General features: G+C 35.9%; 2 protein-coding genes across 5 annotated transcripts; one reads left to right on the plus strand and one right to left on the minus strand.

The window, feature by feature from the left end:
• LOC123765476 (uncharacterized) lies at nucleotides 1–11,324 on the minus strand. 4 transcript variants are annotated; one of them, XM_045754085.2, is made up of 5 exons: nucleotides 11,188–11,324; nucleotides 9,248–9,363; nucleotides 7,208–7,739; nucleotides 5,612–5,907; nucleotides 1–1,392 (listed from the first exon to the last, which is right to left on the minus strand). In XM_045754085.2, exons 3-5 carry the CDS (start codon nucleotides 7,653–7,655, stop codon nucleotides 715–717), a joined length of 1,422 nt encoding a protein of 473 aa, XP_045610041.2. In that variant the 5' UTR covers nucleotides 7,656–7,739; nucleotides 9,248–9,363; nucleotides 11,188–11,324; the 3' UTR covers nucleotides 1–714. The 4 variants fall into 4 exon arrangements, with proteins under 4 accessions (XP_045610041.2, XP_045610038.2, XP_069190082.1 ...); XM_045754082.2 differs by having other exon boundaries at nucleotides 11,161–11,297; XM_069333981.1 differs by lacking the exon at nucleotides 11,188–11,324 and adding an exon at nucleotides 10,353–10,522.
• Nucleotides 11,325–11,348: 24 nt separating this feature from the next.
• LOC123765475 (E3 ubiquitin-protein ligase MSL2) lies at nucleotides 11,349–13,448 on the plus strand. Its single transcript, XM_045754079.2, has one exon. The coding sequence runs from the start codon at nucleotides 11,548–11,550 to the stop codon at nucleotides 13,243–13,245; it is 1,698 nt and encodes a 565-aa protein (XP_045610035.1). The 5' UTR covers nucleotides 11,349–11,547; the 3' UTR covers nucleotides 13,246–13,448.
• Nucleotides 13,449–13,808: the final 360 nt, after the last annotated feature.

The raw sequence follows: 13,808 nt of genomic DNA on the forward strand, positions 1-13,808 counted from the left end.
TTTCATTATATTCTGTAATTTTAAAAAAATATTATAATTTAATAATTTTGCAGTTCCCTTAAAGCTCCTAAGCCTTTTTGCAAAGGCTACACTGCAGTTTGGTCTCATTACTCAAAATTGATGGGCTGTAATGTTAAACTCTATTTCAAATTTTAACCTAAATTAAAATTCATTGATTATCCCATAATTTAAAAAAAAAAGTATACAAGAAAAATCTGCAGTTTTATCTTCCATTTTATGGTTAAAATACAGCTCATAAAGATCTAATTAAAACATAAACTATCTTTATCTTGGAATGTAAGATGTGCTTCAATGAGGCACCCATATATAGGGAATTGCTTAATCATTATTTACCAAGAGATGATTACACTGATATTAGAACAATGACACATCTGTATATGCATTATCACAAAGTAGTATAACCATCTTTTGTCATATATGGAATTTAGTTTAAAAACTATATTCTTTATTAGACAGAGACAATAACATTCCCTGTGGATACATGGCTTGCCAATTAAATAAAATGTTAGGTATGAAAGAGACAATTATGAAAACTTAACACAAACAATATAATTATTTATATATATACTTGCTTTGAAAATGGGAAAATTTACATATCAAGTTCCACTTGATTTGTAATATGTATGAATGATGAATGAAGGATGAATGTATTGTACCTGATTGATCCACTAATTTTACTATAATCATTAGGTATTAAGAAACTTTGTATTCCTCTGAATAAATTCTTCTATATTTGTCTTCACTTACGGGAACAATCTTATTTTCATCACACCATGGCATATAAAAATCTCTGTACATTTTTTTCAGAGTCATATTTCGATTGATGTACATTTCAATGTGCCGTCGGGCTGCTTGGAGGGACTGTTCAGTGTATTTATTTGGCCGGTTAGCATGTTTCCCACGCTGGTCAGGTTTTGGAAGCAAGTTACCATCTTTCATTTGCTTCATAAGATTTCCTATTCGTCCTCTACTGTTTTGAAGACCATGAACACCCATAAACATTTCTTTGCACACTTCCACATGTTTTCCACGTACTTTACACCAATATGTAAATGTATAAGTTCGTCTATTAGATCCTTTTACATAATGACGGCTCACAGGTTTAATTGAGATATTGCCATATAAATACACATTTTGCTCATCAAAGTTACCCATATCCCAAAATGCTGAGAAAATTTCATCTGCACCATGTTCAATCTTGGACCAGCATTTCTTTTTGCAGTTACATGGGGCACCCATTGCTCTACCACGGATCTCCTTGCCGGTGGCACGAGAAATATATGGACGGCCTTGATCTCTGAAGAATTTTTGATGAGTCTTTTTGTGTAAATCATTTGGAACTGGTTCCCTCTCTCGTTGAATTCTTGGAACCTGAGAAAACACAAATGACTAATTCAGATTTGATTATAAACGTATCTTATATACTACCTGTACTTTTATCTACATTACTGACCACATCAATTGCACTGTTTTCACATTTATTGGATGATAAAAGAATTTGTTAAAGAATTTACTAATATTGAAGAAAAATACCAGTGAAAAAATCTTTTATCTTGGTTTAGTTATTACACACATGATGCAAATTCATTTATTTACATTATTGTTACAATATTTAAACAAGTTTGGGGCAATTTATGCTGGAATGATAAAATTTGGTATAGCTATCGGTTTGTATGAAGCATGAGGTTACACTTGCTCAAATAATCTACAACCACCTTACCGGCTATTGAATCTTTGAACCCATTCAATCCTGTGGTTACAGGATTCCAATATATATTGTATCTTTGCAGTAAACACAAACAAATAGAGATTTACTACTGGATACTTCACCATTTGGTATAAACTCCAAATAAGTGGCTGACGAAACATTAATATCTGCAACTCAGACATGTTACCTGCTCTTGGATCTTCTTTCTTTCACAAATTGCTACTCAATAATACATTCGGCCTTATTTACATGGAGATTGAAATGGGACGTTTTATTATTAATAAACTCTGCATCATCAATGTTTCCCATTAGCTATCTTTGCATCATCAGAACCAAAAAATAAAGGGAAACTTCACTACCCTGCTTGCATATCAGGCTATATTCCTGGTTATCTGAAGGATGCAGAAACCTGCCTCATATTTGCCCTAATTGTTTTATTCCACTGTTACACACCTTTAATGCTCAGATTTTCAAGATGAATATAAATTGTTTTCCTTTAAATCAAATATCATTAGGTATAATCCTTAGTGAATCCAGTCGTAATAATACTGTATACAGTGTATATCTAAACTTTTGTCTTTCTGCTCCCATATCAGCATCTTGAGTACTGTACGTTGCTGTTGCCTGTGGCTTAATCGGAGTTATACAACAATACTGACTCAATGCCTTCCTTTGCTTAATACTTCAAATGGCATCATTATTTTTTTACACTCTTAGTAATGTATTTTAAGTTTCAAGTCAATGCAATGAGGTGTTCTATAAATATGGAACAGAAATCAGCTGTTAGGCAATTTAATAACAAAATACAAAAACACAAGGATTTACTACCAAGAATTAGCTACTTAATTATGAGAGATTGACATAGGCACTTAACTGTATATTTGATTGATTTCAAGGACCAATTTTAAGCCTAGACTAAGGCTGTACTTCAAAGGCAAATAATTTATTTAGGAATTATTGGCTTGTTTGTGAAGGTGAGCTAACGGTTTAGTCACTATCATTCTTAAAATGATAGTATTTATAGCAATTATTTGGTTGAGTGTACATAAATAGTGTTGCAGCCAACAATGTTCACTTTTGTGCTATTTTGTAGAGGGCGCAGAAGAAGAAGAAAAACATTCCTAGGCCTAGGATAGTATACACACGTGTACTTTATTAGGCCAAGATAGGACTGCCACAGGAATATTTTCAAGTTTTCTGGTCATACCACAATTTTCAGGACAATTGGAAAAATTTCCTTCTTACTGTTCCTTTACACCAAACATCTCTCGAGAAATTCTTAACTATATATAGCACAAAATGTAAACTTAGATGTTCTGTTTCCGTATTGGCATCCCGAGTGATATCTAAGATCTTTTGCATAACCTGTGACTTGCATAGTGCTTGACAGTGCTTTGATTTTGTGCTTTCTTTTAATAATTACTTACTGTCTCTGCAGGGTCATTAAGGTGCTAGATGTTACTAGAAGATTCCATCTAGTACTGAATGGCTGAAAGCTGTCCATTTTAACATCTCTTTTCAACATTCCCATGATATCACAAGTGACTGCCAAGGAAGCAAATTACAGTACTCATCAAAAAAAAAAAGATGGCCTTGTGGGTGAAAGATTTTAGACAGACATATGTAATGACTACATGATGTCATGACAGGCATTAGCTTCCTGGAGTGACCACAGTACCAGAGGCAGTGAGTAGATATGTGCTGCATTTTGCTCTTTGTTAGTTTTTTGCACTTATTAGTGGTTCATGTGGTATGACATTGTTATTATGGCACCTACAAAGGAAATAAGCAAAGAAATCATTGCTTTAAAGAAAGCAGGCCACCAAAGAAAATAAGTTGATAATGATAATTGGGTTACACCCAACAAGTTAACTGTTGGGTGTAGCCAAATTGACATGAGGAAGTATTGTGTGGATTTCTGAGAGGGAAAATAGTAGTTACATGCAATCATAGAAACATCAGTCTGGTCATCCCTTGAAAGTTTCTTCCAGGTCTACCCTTGTTGTAACATAAAAGGTTGCAATGTCTACCCTTGTTAAAGGGTACTCTCCAATGAATATTTTAGAACATTCACAAACCTTGAAGACATCTTCCTGGGACAACCAGACCAATGTATTTGTGACGCTGTTTCAACTGTTTCCCACTTGGAAACTTGCACAATACTGTACTTCATGTTGACTTGGCTACACCCAACAATTAACTTATTTCCTTACTTTAATGATCTACTTCCTTTAAAGCAATGATCTGAGCACAGCAACAGTCTCCCCCACGAAGAAAATTACAGTATGTCCAATGATGAATTTTGTAAATTATGAAAATTGTGGGCTTATTGTGACAGGACTGCTCCTCACTGTTTTCCCTTGCTCAATTATGACAAGTATTCCATGCCAAGCCACCGATATATTCTCTTAAATCGTGTCTTATTTAGGGTGTTGATATTTATTTTCTGAGAAGTTTTAACAGAAAATTATGATCTTTAAATTATTGGTGTACAAAGAGCTGCATATACATTGCTGACAAGTGTTATAGATATACAAGAGTGGTGTCTGCTGTACAAACAAGGCACTAATATAAGTTTGGTAGTAGCAGAGCATTTCAGTAGCCAATCTTGATGTTTGGAAGCATTGCATGAATCAACAAAAACTTGGATAAAGGTAAATACGAGTTGCTTCCCTGTTGGCAGGTCCATTCCATACTGTGTGGGAGAGTTCACTACTGCTGCTTGGAGCATCAGGAACACTTGTACCAGTAATGGGCAGGAGGGACTGCTTGTGAGGTAGCTGGTCAAAGCTCTATTTTTGCAATTGGACTGTATCTAGTTGCTCTGGCATGAGGGTGTGAAGCCTATAACTATATGAAAGCCTAAGTATAGCACCCTAGTTGAAAGAGGCAGACCATTAAGGAGTGGGTTCATCTGATATAGGAATTGATTACAATGCTGTGGTGTGTAATTTGTTGAAGATTATATTAAGATCAGGAGTACATCGTAGCAAGTCATGTTTGGACTGAAGGTACTGTGGAACTTGAGGTGAACAATGACTGTGATTATTAGTGTCAACATGCTAGAATAACAATTAACAGTGTGATGACTTTAGAAGTGAATTTCCAGGCATAATTAGAGAAATCTAAGTAGTGACTGGAATACCAAGCCTTGGTGTTTATGACTGCTAGAGAAAGGCAGTCAAAACTCGGTACATGAAGAAGCTCTTGACTTATCTTGTAGCATTGGAATAGTGTAAGGCCATATTTGGGAGAGTGAAGACAACTAATTTTGTCATGCACAAAGAATTTACTTTGTGAACGCCTACAACCTAATTATGAAGACTGTTGTAGCCTAATTAACTAAATCAGTAATTCATGTTCTTAGTATTATAATATGTAATAATAATAATTGGAATAAACCAATTTAGAAGGAAATATTTGAAAATAATGAAAATCACTCTGCTTCTTAGGCAAACTTGCATACTAGGCCAGGTAGTACATTTCGGATTATTAGGTACGACATATATTATTTACTCATGTACAGCTTAAACAGCTGTTGATATTTTCACAATTTAGTGACTCAATCCTTAAATGCCTAGAACAGCAACTCATCTTATTTTAGCTGATCAAACACGTCATATCGCTGATGTTGGGCTCTCAACTTGCATTATCATTTCAACACAAATCTAAAGTAGTAAATTTATTAGATATGCCAATACCAAAGACAATTTATTATACTGTATTAAGTAATGAAATTCCATTATTCCAACAGGCCTAATGTAGTAATACTAATTAAATAGCAATATAATATAGCTTCATCGTTACTATCATAGGTTAGGGAAACACACACATTATAACAAGCACCTACAATCAAATATTTCAGTAAAGGAATAAACATACATAGGAATTTTCTTGCTGTTGTCTTTGTTGTTCTTCTTGCTGCTGCTGTTGTTGTTGCAACTGCTGCTGTTGTTGTTGGTGCTGCTGATGTTGGTGATGCTGATGCTGCTGATGATGCTGAAGTTGTTGGTGCTGTAGTTGCTGATGGTGTTGCTGTGAATTAGGATCCAGCCAGATAGGACTGGTCTGTGTCCCATCCCCTCTTGGCCCGTACTGTGGGACCTGGACACAATACGGGCCATAAGGACCCCCTGGTGGGGCTCCATAGTGAGTCATTCCTCCTATGTGGCCGTATCCTAAAACAGAATTGAAGAATCAAATTATTTATTCATATATCCCTTTAATCTATATTTGTTATGATATAGACTCTGTATGGGTATATATCAATCTGAAACCTAATCCAAATTTGCAAATAATCTAAACTTCCAAATATATGCCTATTTTTGGCTATAGTTTGACCCGCCATTATCCAGTTTCTTGGGATGACTGGAAATATAAATATATACATGGTAGTTATGGGGAATATTGTTGCAAATTTGCAGCATATACAATATGGAGCACTGGTAACTGGTAGTTTCCTTAAGGTGTCTACTGGTGAGCTTCTGCCAGTTGGGGTGCCATTAATCAGCCCTCTTAGGTCAGCTCTGCCTCCCTCCATTATATCAACCAATGTACACTATTGAAATAAATAAAGTAAGAAATATTACATAAAAATACACTGTTTTCTACTGCCAGGAGCAATAAATAGCAGTAAATTTACATCATATTTAATAACTGAGGGAATACATTGGCTGACAATAGCAAAATGTAGTCTATTATGAAATCTATATCCATAAAATACTGTAGAATGTCTTATCTGCCTGTCTGTCCAAAGTCTGCCAGATGCTTGGGGCTATCCTCACTAAACTTTCCAACATGAAACATGAAGGGTGTGGGAGTGTCATTCAAGTAAATGGCCCCCAAAGGACAGAGTATAATGGCCTACATTTATCCTGTAAACAAAGTATAGTAGGACTCGCTATGACAATGAGACTCATGAAGGTCTTATTGCTCAGATATCAGCGACAGCACTGACTGACTGTGGGCTTGGAAGCTTGGAGCTCCCAAGGGATGCCACACAGTTGGTGACCATTTACACTAGGGGGTTTAAGATTGTTTCAAGTGAGTGAATCACTGGGTTTGAACAAACTATTTCTGGAGACCTTTCGATGTTTCGGTGCTTCATTCTCTGTGAAGGTTGCAGTTGTCTGCATTGCTTCACTTATTTTCTGAATGATCATAACAATGCCCTGCTTCTTGTGCCTCTGTAAAGGGCACAGGGAGTAATGCAAAGCTATCTTAGTGATACGGCTTCAGGAAACCACCAAGAAGCTCCTCAAACAAAAAAAAAAAAAAAAAAATCCATATCGTACTGTAACTGCACATTTTAGAATGACTGTAAATAATTTGCAATTATTTGGTGTACTGAAATTTATATTATACATGGTCTATTGACAAAGTAGATTTGACCTTAATGGTATATGAACGTGTTACTTCACAAATTAATTGTAAAAAAAAAGACTCTCCTTAACAATAGATCCAAAATTGAGTATGTACCTTGCATATTTTGCTGTGGCTGTGTCATGTGTGCAGGTCCAGCTTGTTCCAACAAGTGAGGCCTGGGTAGAACAGCTTCAGTGAGGGGATCAACAGTTTCGATATCAACATCCAAATTTTCGTCCTCTTTCAATTCAACTTCCGGCACGAGTGCTTCACTGCGAGGAGCTGAAGAGCTGGCATGACTACTTCCGCTGCTCTCGCTGTCACTGCCAGCCTCACTCCCATCACTCTCACTCTCACTATTGTCTTTGCTATGGCTTGCTTTTTCAGCAGCTTTATTCTTCTTGGATTTGATGATCGGCTCACCAACTTCCCGCTTTATCTTGACAACACTTTCTGTATTATCTGGTTTGCCGAACTTGCTTTGAATAAACATGTTCATAGCTTCAAATCTATTCCCTTTAGCAATTAAGTCTTTTATGTGCTGTGCATCAACTCCTGCCATTGTTGCTCAGTACTGGGTGTTTCAGATTATAAAAAAAAAAAAAAAAAAAAAACTTGATGGTTTAAAATTTCCAAAGGACGATACCTGCAAGAAAATGATCTAAATGAGCGTCTTAAATATGTGAGAGTACTGTTCATGAAAATATTCATATCACTGCCTTGTTATTTCTACAGGGTGGGGAGGAATGAGAAGAAAAAGAAAAGCAATTGGAAAAATGAATACACAAAATTACATCAATGTGCCATAGTGGTCTGGCACATCTTCCTAGGCTTTGCTACACCAGCATGCAGCTCAGGAAGCTACACCAGTTTGATTGATAGTTGAAAAGTGGGACCAAAGCACAACTAGGCGAGTACTGAGGGGCCCACTTGGAAAGGACATTTCATTATATTCAATGCTTAATTATTGTTTTCCTAATAAAGTGCAGTACAGGTACATATAATACTGATTATAGTTTACTCAGAAAAATACTGATGTGCAAATTCCTACTTGCATTACTCTGGGTGTGTGGTATGATGACAAATTCACCCTCATTGTTTTTTTTATTAATGAAAATTATAGAACACAGAACTATACATGTTAATACATACAGTATATGAAAATCCTTATATACTATATGTATATACCAGGTAAAATCAAGTATATACATATAGTGCATAAACAAAGATTTTTCAAATGTAAAAAAAATTATACATAATAAAATTTTGTACTTATTGTACCAGTTTGAAGACCACATTTTTGTTGTTGTAAACTTCCTGATGTAACTGTTCAAAATTTGAGTCACTGTGCATTATCTCTAATTTTCTGGGCAAGCAGAACTCTCACCTGGCAATAATCCTAAAAAACTTTAACTTAACAGAAACAGTGTTAATGCCAAGCCCCCACATTTTTTTTTTTATATATACAAGAGTTGTTACATTCTTGTTCAGCCACTAGTATACGTAGCATTTCGGGCAGGTCCTTAATCCTATGTTCCCTGGAATACGACCCCCACGAAGAATCGTTTTTACAACCAAGTGCCCATTTTACTGTTGAGTTTAACAGAGGCTACAGTTAAGGATTTGCACCAAGTAAATCCTCCCCGGCCAGGATACGAACCTAGGACAAAGCGCTCGCGGAATGCCAGGCGAGTGTCTTACCACTACGCCACTGAGACTGCTAAGGTAGGTAGTATCCTCATTACCTAGTTATTATCATCATCTTATAAATTTAGTATTTAAGTTCATGTTAATTAAGATAACTCTTCTTCATCCTAAACAGTATAAATCTTAGAAGAGCATTCTATATTTAAAAGGATAAGTTGTGTAAGAAAATTTAGAAACATTAATCAGTCAATTAATTTAGGTTACGACAAATTTACATCAACAACATAGAGTACTGTATACTATTGGGAAATCCTCCATCTGAAAGCTAGTATAGTAGTATACTTCAGTGGAATACATATACAGTATTAGTTGGACAACTCTATTTAGGATAGTTTAAAATACAGTAACTATAAAATATGTGCCTCTATCAGTATTTCATTTCAGCTTATATCATCCAATTCTTAAAATATGTATTTGCTAAATAACTTAGAGATGCACCCATTTTACCTTTTAGTTTTTTCTACTAGCAGCTACCTTCTGAAGCACACATGATTTTCCAGCTGGCCTGCAGCATATCTAGAATGTAAGTCATCCAGATCATACCAGCAATGGCTGAAGCTCACCTGAAATAATTGAACACTAATAATATTATATAAAATGGGGGGATCGTTAAAATGGGATGAAATTATGTAAATGCCACTAACACACACACCCAATAAAATAATAATAAACTATACAACTACAATACTAGTACAGTACTGTATTTTGAATTGAAGGATTTAAACAAACCATTTAGATTTGTGCATTACATATATTTTTAACACACATGCAAGGATATACAGTAATACAGACATGGATATTAAGTATCTTGGGCTGTGTATTAGGGCATTATGAGGTTTCTCATGCTTCATGTAGCCTCTCCTAGTTTTTCCACACTCCTCTCCCTTTAGAGAAGGCCTGGGTTTGGTCAAGGAAGGTGGAACATGACAGCTGCTCCACTCAAAGTGCTCACCTCAGTACTTGTGACATAACTCTTTGTACAAAGAGTTTAAAATTTAGGTGAATGATAAATGTATCCATGTTAGTAGTATGCCATCCTGTGTGCTTAAAATATATGTACTGTAATTCACACATCTAAATGTTTTGTTTAAATCCTTCAATTCAAAGTGGTTGTGTAAGTTCGTGATCATTGCTTCTGCCAAGTTATTATTATTTAGGTGTTTATGAATCAGCCCTCTCTTCCACCCACATGAATGCCTTATCACTCATTATCCTACCCCACACTTGTTATTATTGTATAGACTGTGCTGTAATATCATGAACATAACCCATCATTGGATCACCCGTTTTGACTTGGGGAGTTGACATAACTGGTTACCCAAGAATAACAGGGAATACATGAGATTTACCATGCAGCACACTATCTGACTATGTTATTTTAAAAGTGGATTTTGCTTGTCAATGATTGGAGACTCCAATGTAAAATAGTTATTAACATTTATAATACTGGTAGGCAGCTTAGTGGCATTGATATGTCTCTAACTCTCACCATTTAATACATATGGGACATAACTGGCCAATCTCAGTGTTCAAAAGAAAACTTGATAAACACCTTTAAAGGATACCTGATCAACTAGGCTGTGACTTATGTTGTGTTGAACAGCCTGGTTGATCAACTAGATTTCTCATGCTTCACAAAATCTTTGGACCAATTTGCACCAGAGCTCAGACGATACCTGAGGCAGCCTGGAGGCCGGATCAGAGACCAGGATGAGAGTACGTTGATCCTTGGAATCATCGAAAGATAATGAAAGGCGAGATTTTGGTGTAGGCTTACTGTACCTGTATAACTGTACAACTTCAACTTACAAATTGACTAACCACCAATTTACTATTGGTGGTTAGTCAATGGTTAATAGGACACACACCCCCCCTACACCATTTACTATTTATAATAACTTACAGCATATTACATGGGCTATGATTAAACTTACATTTTATGTTCTTGTGCATTTACATACACATAAATCATGCCTAATGATCAAAATAAATCATGTACAAATGTTGAGCAGGACCTAGACTTTCAATGAAGTGAATACATTTGCATAGAAACTACATCTTTTATCTTGGTTACTTCATTAGACTTAAGTGTCACATTACATTAGTGTATTATCAAATACTGTAGGTGAATGCTACCTTACATAAGCCTAGATATCGAGTCACAGATCAGACTTGAGACGTTTTACTAGTCTAAAACCCATTCAGTATTCATGGTATATATATGTAGTCAACTTCCGAATACTGGTAAATATGTAAAATAGTGCAGATCCCCTGGGTAACTGAAGGGGAGATTAGAGCTACCCTCTACCCCACCAGCCTCAAGTGTTACCGCGGTGACACTCAACACTCCAGACACACACCGTCACTACTCGAGACGCCGCACACACCTCCATCATATTTTGTCACTCGCACCAAGAGATAGGTTTAAGGCGAGACATAACGAATGCGTCTCCCAACACCAACAATGTGTTACTGATGCTGAGCTGCTATAGCCGACATGATATTCACTGCAGCTCGCCATCTATTGTCCTGGCGGGTGAGGAAGGGTTCGAGCCCCACCCGCGGGGGATCCACCCTCACCCGCCAGACCTCTTCTGTTTTACATCCTTTTTGCCCCACCTATAAGCGCTAGTATTTACCTTTGTTTTGTTTACAAGGATGAGACCCAATAGAGATGCTTCGAATTTGGATTTGAATTGGAACTGGCGTAATTAATTGATCATGGTAGCGCCGATGGTGGATGAAACATGAACGCCACAAACCTCTATGTGACCACTTGTCGGCTGGTCATGCAGGCCGATCCAGAAAACCGGGATAGTTGGACAGAGCTGTACAAGTTGTTGCCTTACCTTCGCCAGTCCCTTTCCTGTACGGTTTGTGGCAAATTACTTTCTGAACCATACACGCCTACAGAAACAAGCTGTCAGCATCATGTTTGTAGAAAGTGTCTTGGTGGAAAAAAGCGCCTGAAACCCACATGTGGCTGGTGTAAAGATTACAGGATGTATGTTGACAATGTTCAAATTAAATTGGTGTTGCAGTGCTACAGAAAACTATGTGAATATATAAAGTTCACACCAATTTATTGTAAATTGTGCTCCATATACAGTAATGGGGGTCAGTTTAGCCTCACTGACATGATAGAAGAAGCTATAGATAATACTAATAATAGATGTGATGAAACAAACAGTGTGCATTGTGAACATGAGAGTGATAATAAGGAGAAAGTGTCAATACCTCAAACGAGTGGAGTGAATGCAGTTGTCACACCATTAAATACCTCTTATCCTGTTCCAAAGCAACCGTTGTGGACACTTTCAACTCAACCTTCCCCGTCACTTCAGTCGATACCATCAACAATAAGTTTAGGTTTGGTACATGTTTCCTCGCAACCTGTAAATTCTGCAGTGCCACAAATTTCATGTCCGCCATCCACAATAACTTCTATGAAAACAGTCATATCTACTCCGCCACCTGTTATGCAAACAACTCATCACTTTCTGCCACAAACACTCGCAACAACAACCACCACAACAACTACCACAAGTGGAATAACCGCATCAAGTTTTGTACCCGGTACAATATTCCCAAGTACAAATATAGGCCTACTTAAGCACAGTGTTGTTAAGGAATTACCTTACACGAAACATAATTCCTCTATCAATAATGGGTCCTCCATATACTCTGTAATGTATGCTGATGGCGATAGTACAAAAATAACTATCAAAAGAAAACCTCCCGATATCGAAAGCGCTAATAAAAGTGTTCCTATTGAACCAGAAATTGTTCCTTCTGTAAATCAAGAATTGATAAAAAAATCTAAACCTAAACCTAAACCAAAACCAAAGCGAAAAGGATGTCGATGTGGCAATGCAACTCCAACACCTGGAAAATTGACTTGTTGTGGGCAGAGATGTCCATGTTATGTTGAGGCTAAGGCATGTATCGAGTGTCGCTGTAGAGGTTGTCGAAACCCTCATCGACCTGGTGGGAAAAAAGTGCGACCTATCATCCCCCAACTCGCAAACATCCAGATTCACCAGGTTCAACCAGTGCATGGCCGTAGTACATCTTCATCCATCAATAACAATACCACGACTACTAGTTCCAGTAACATTATCCCACCTACGTCTTCAACCGTCATTACGAATACAACTTTGCCTCAGACTATACGTGCTGTACAAGCCATGCATGCTGTGCAAGCTGTGCATGGTGTGAGTAATGTACAAGCAGTAGCTGGTGGTGTCCATCAACTGATTAGTCTAGGGGGTGGGATGGTACAAACACCGCTATCACCAGGGCTGGGTATCAATCCTGTTACGGGCCTAGCAGTGAAACCTGTAAGTCTGGCTCTCACATCCGTGCCAGCGCAACTTTTGATAAATGATGACAGATCAACTTCTAATAGTGCATCAGAAAACAGTGATGTAGATGTAGACATATAGCACAGGTAGAACCCATTTGGAAATAATTTTCAGAACGTGTGTACAGTTTGTGTGAAGTGAAAAATGATAAAATATTTTTATGAATGTTTCTTTTTTTTAGATTTGTTAAAGTGACATGAAAAAATTATTTGTTAAAATAAAAACACAATGGTATACAAATATTATGGAAATTTCTTAATTACTGTATTTTTGTTTTGCTATTTTACTGCTAAAATAATATAAATATAAATTTATATATATATATATATTATATATATATATATATTATATATATATATTATATACATATATATTATATATATATTATATATATATTATATATATATATATGTTATATATATATATATAATATATATATATATATTATATATATATTATATATATATATATATATATATATTATATATATACAGTGTATATATATATACACTGTATATTATATATATATATATATATATTATATATACAGTATATATATATATATATATATATATATATTATATATACAGTATATATATATATATATATATATAATATAAAATTTTATTCTTTAACATCTCTTA

This window comes from Procambarus clarkii, chromosome 30 (genome assembly GCF_040958095.1).
Source record: "Procambarus clarkii isolate CNS0578487 chromosome 30, FALCON_Pclarkii_2.0, whole genome shotgun sequence".
NCBI classification, from domain to species: Eukaryota; Metazoa; Arthropoda; class Malacostraca; order Decapoda; family Cambaridae; genus Procambarus; species Procambarus clarkii.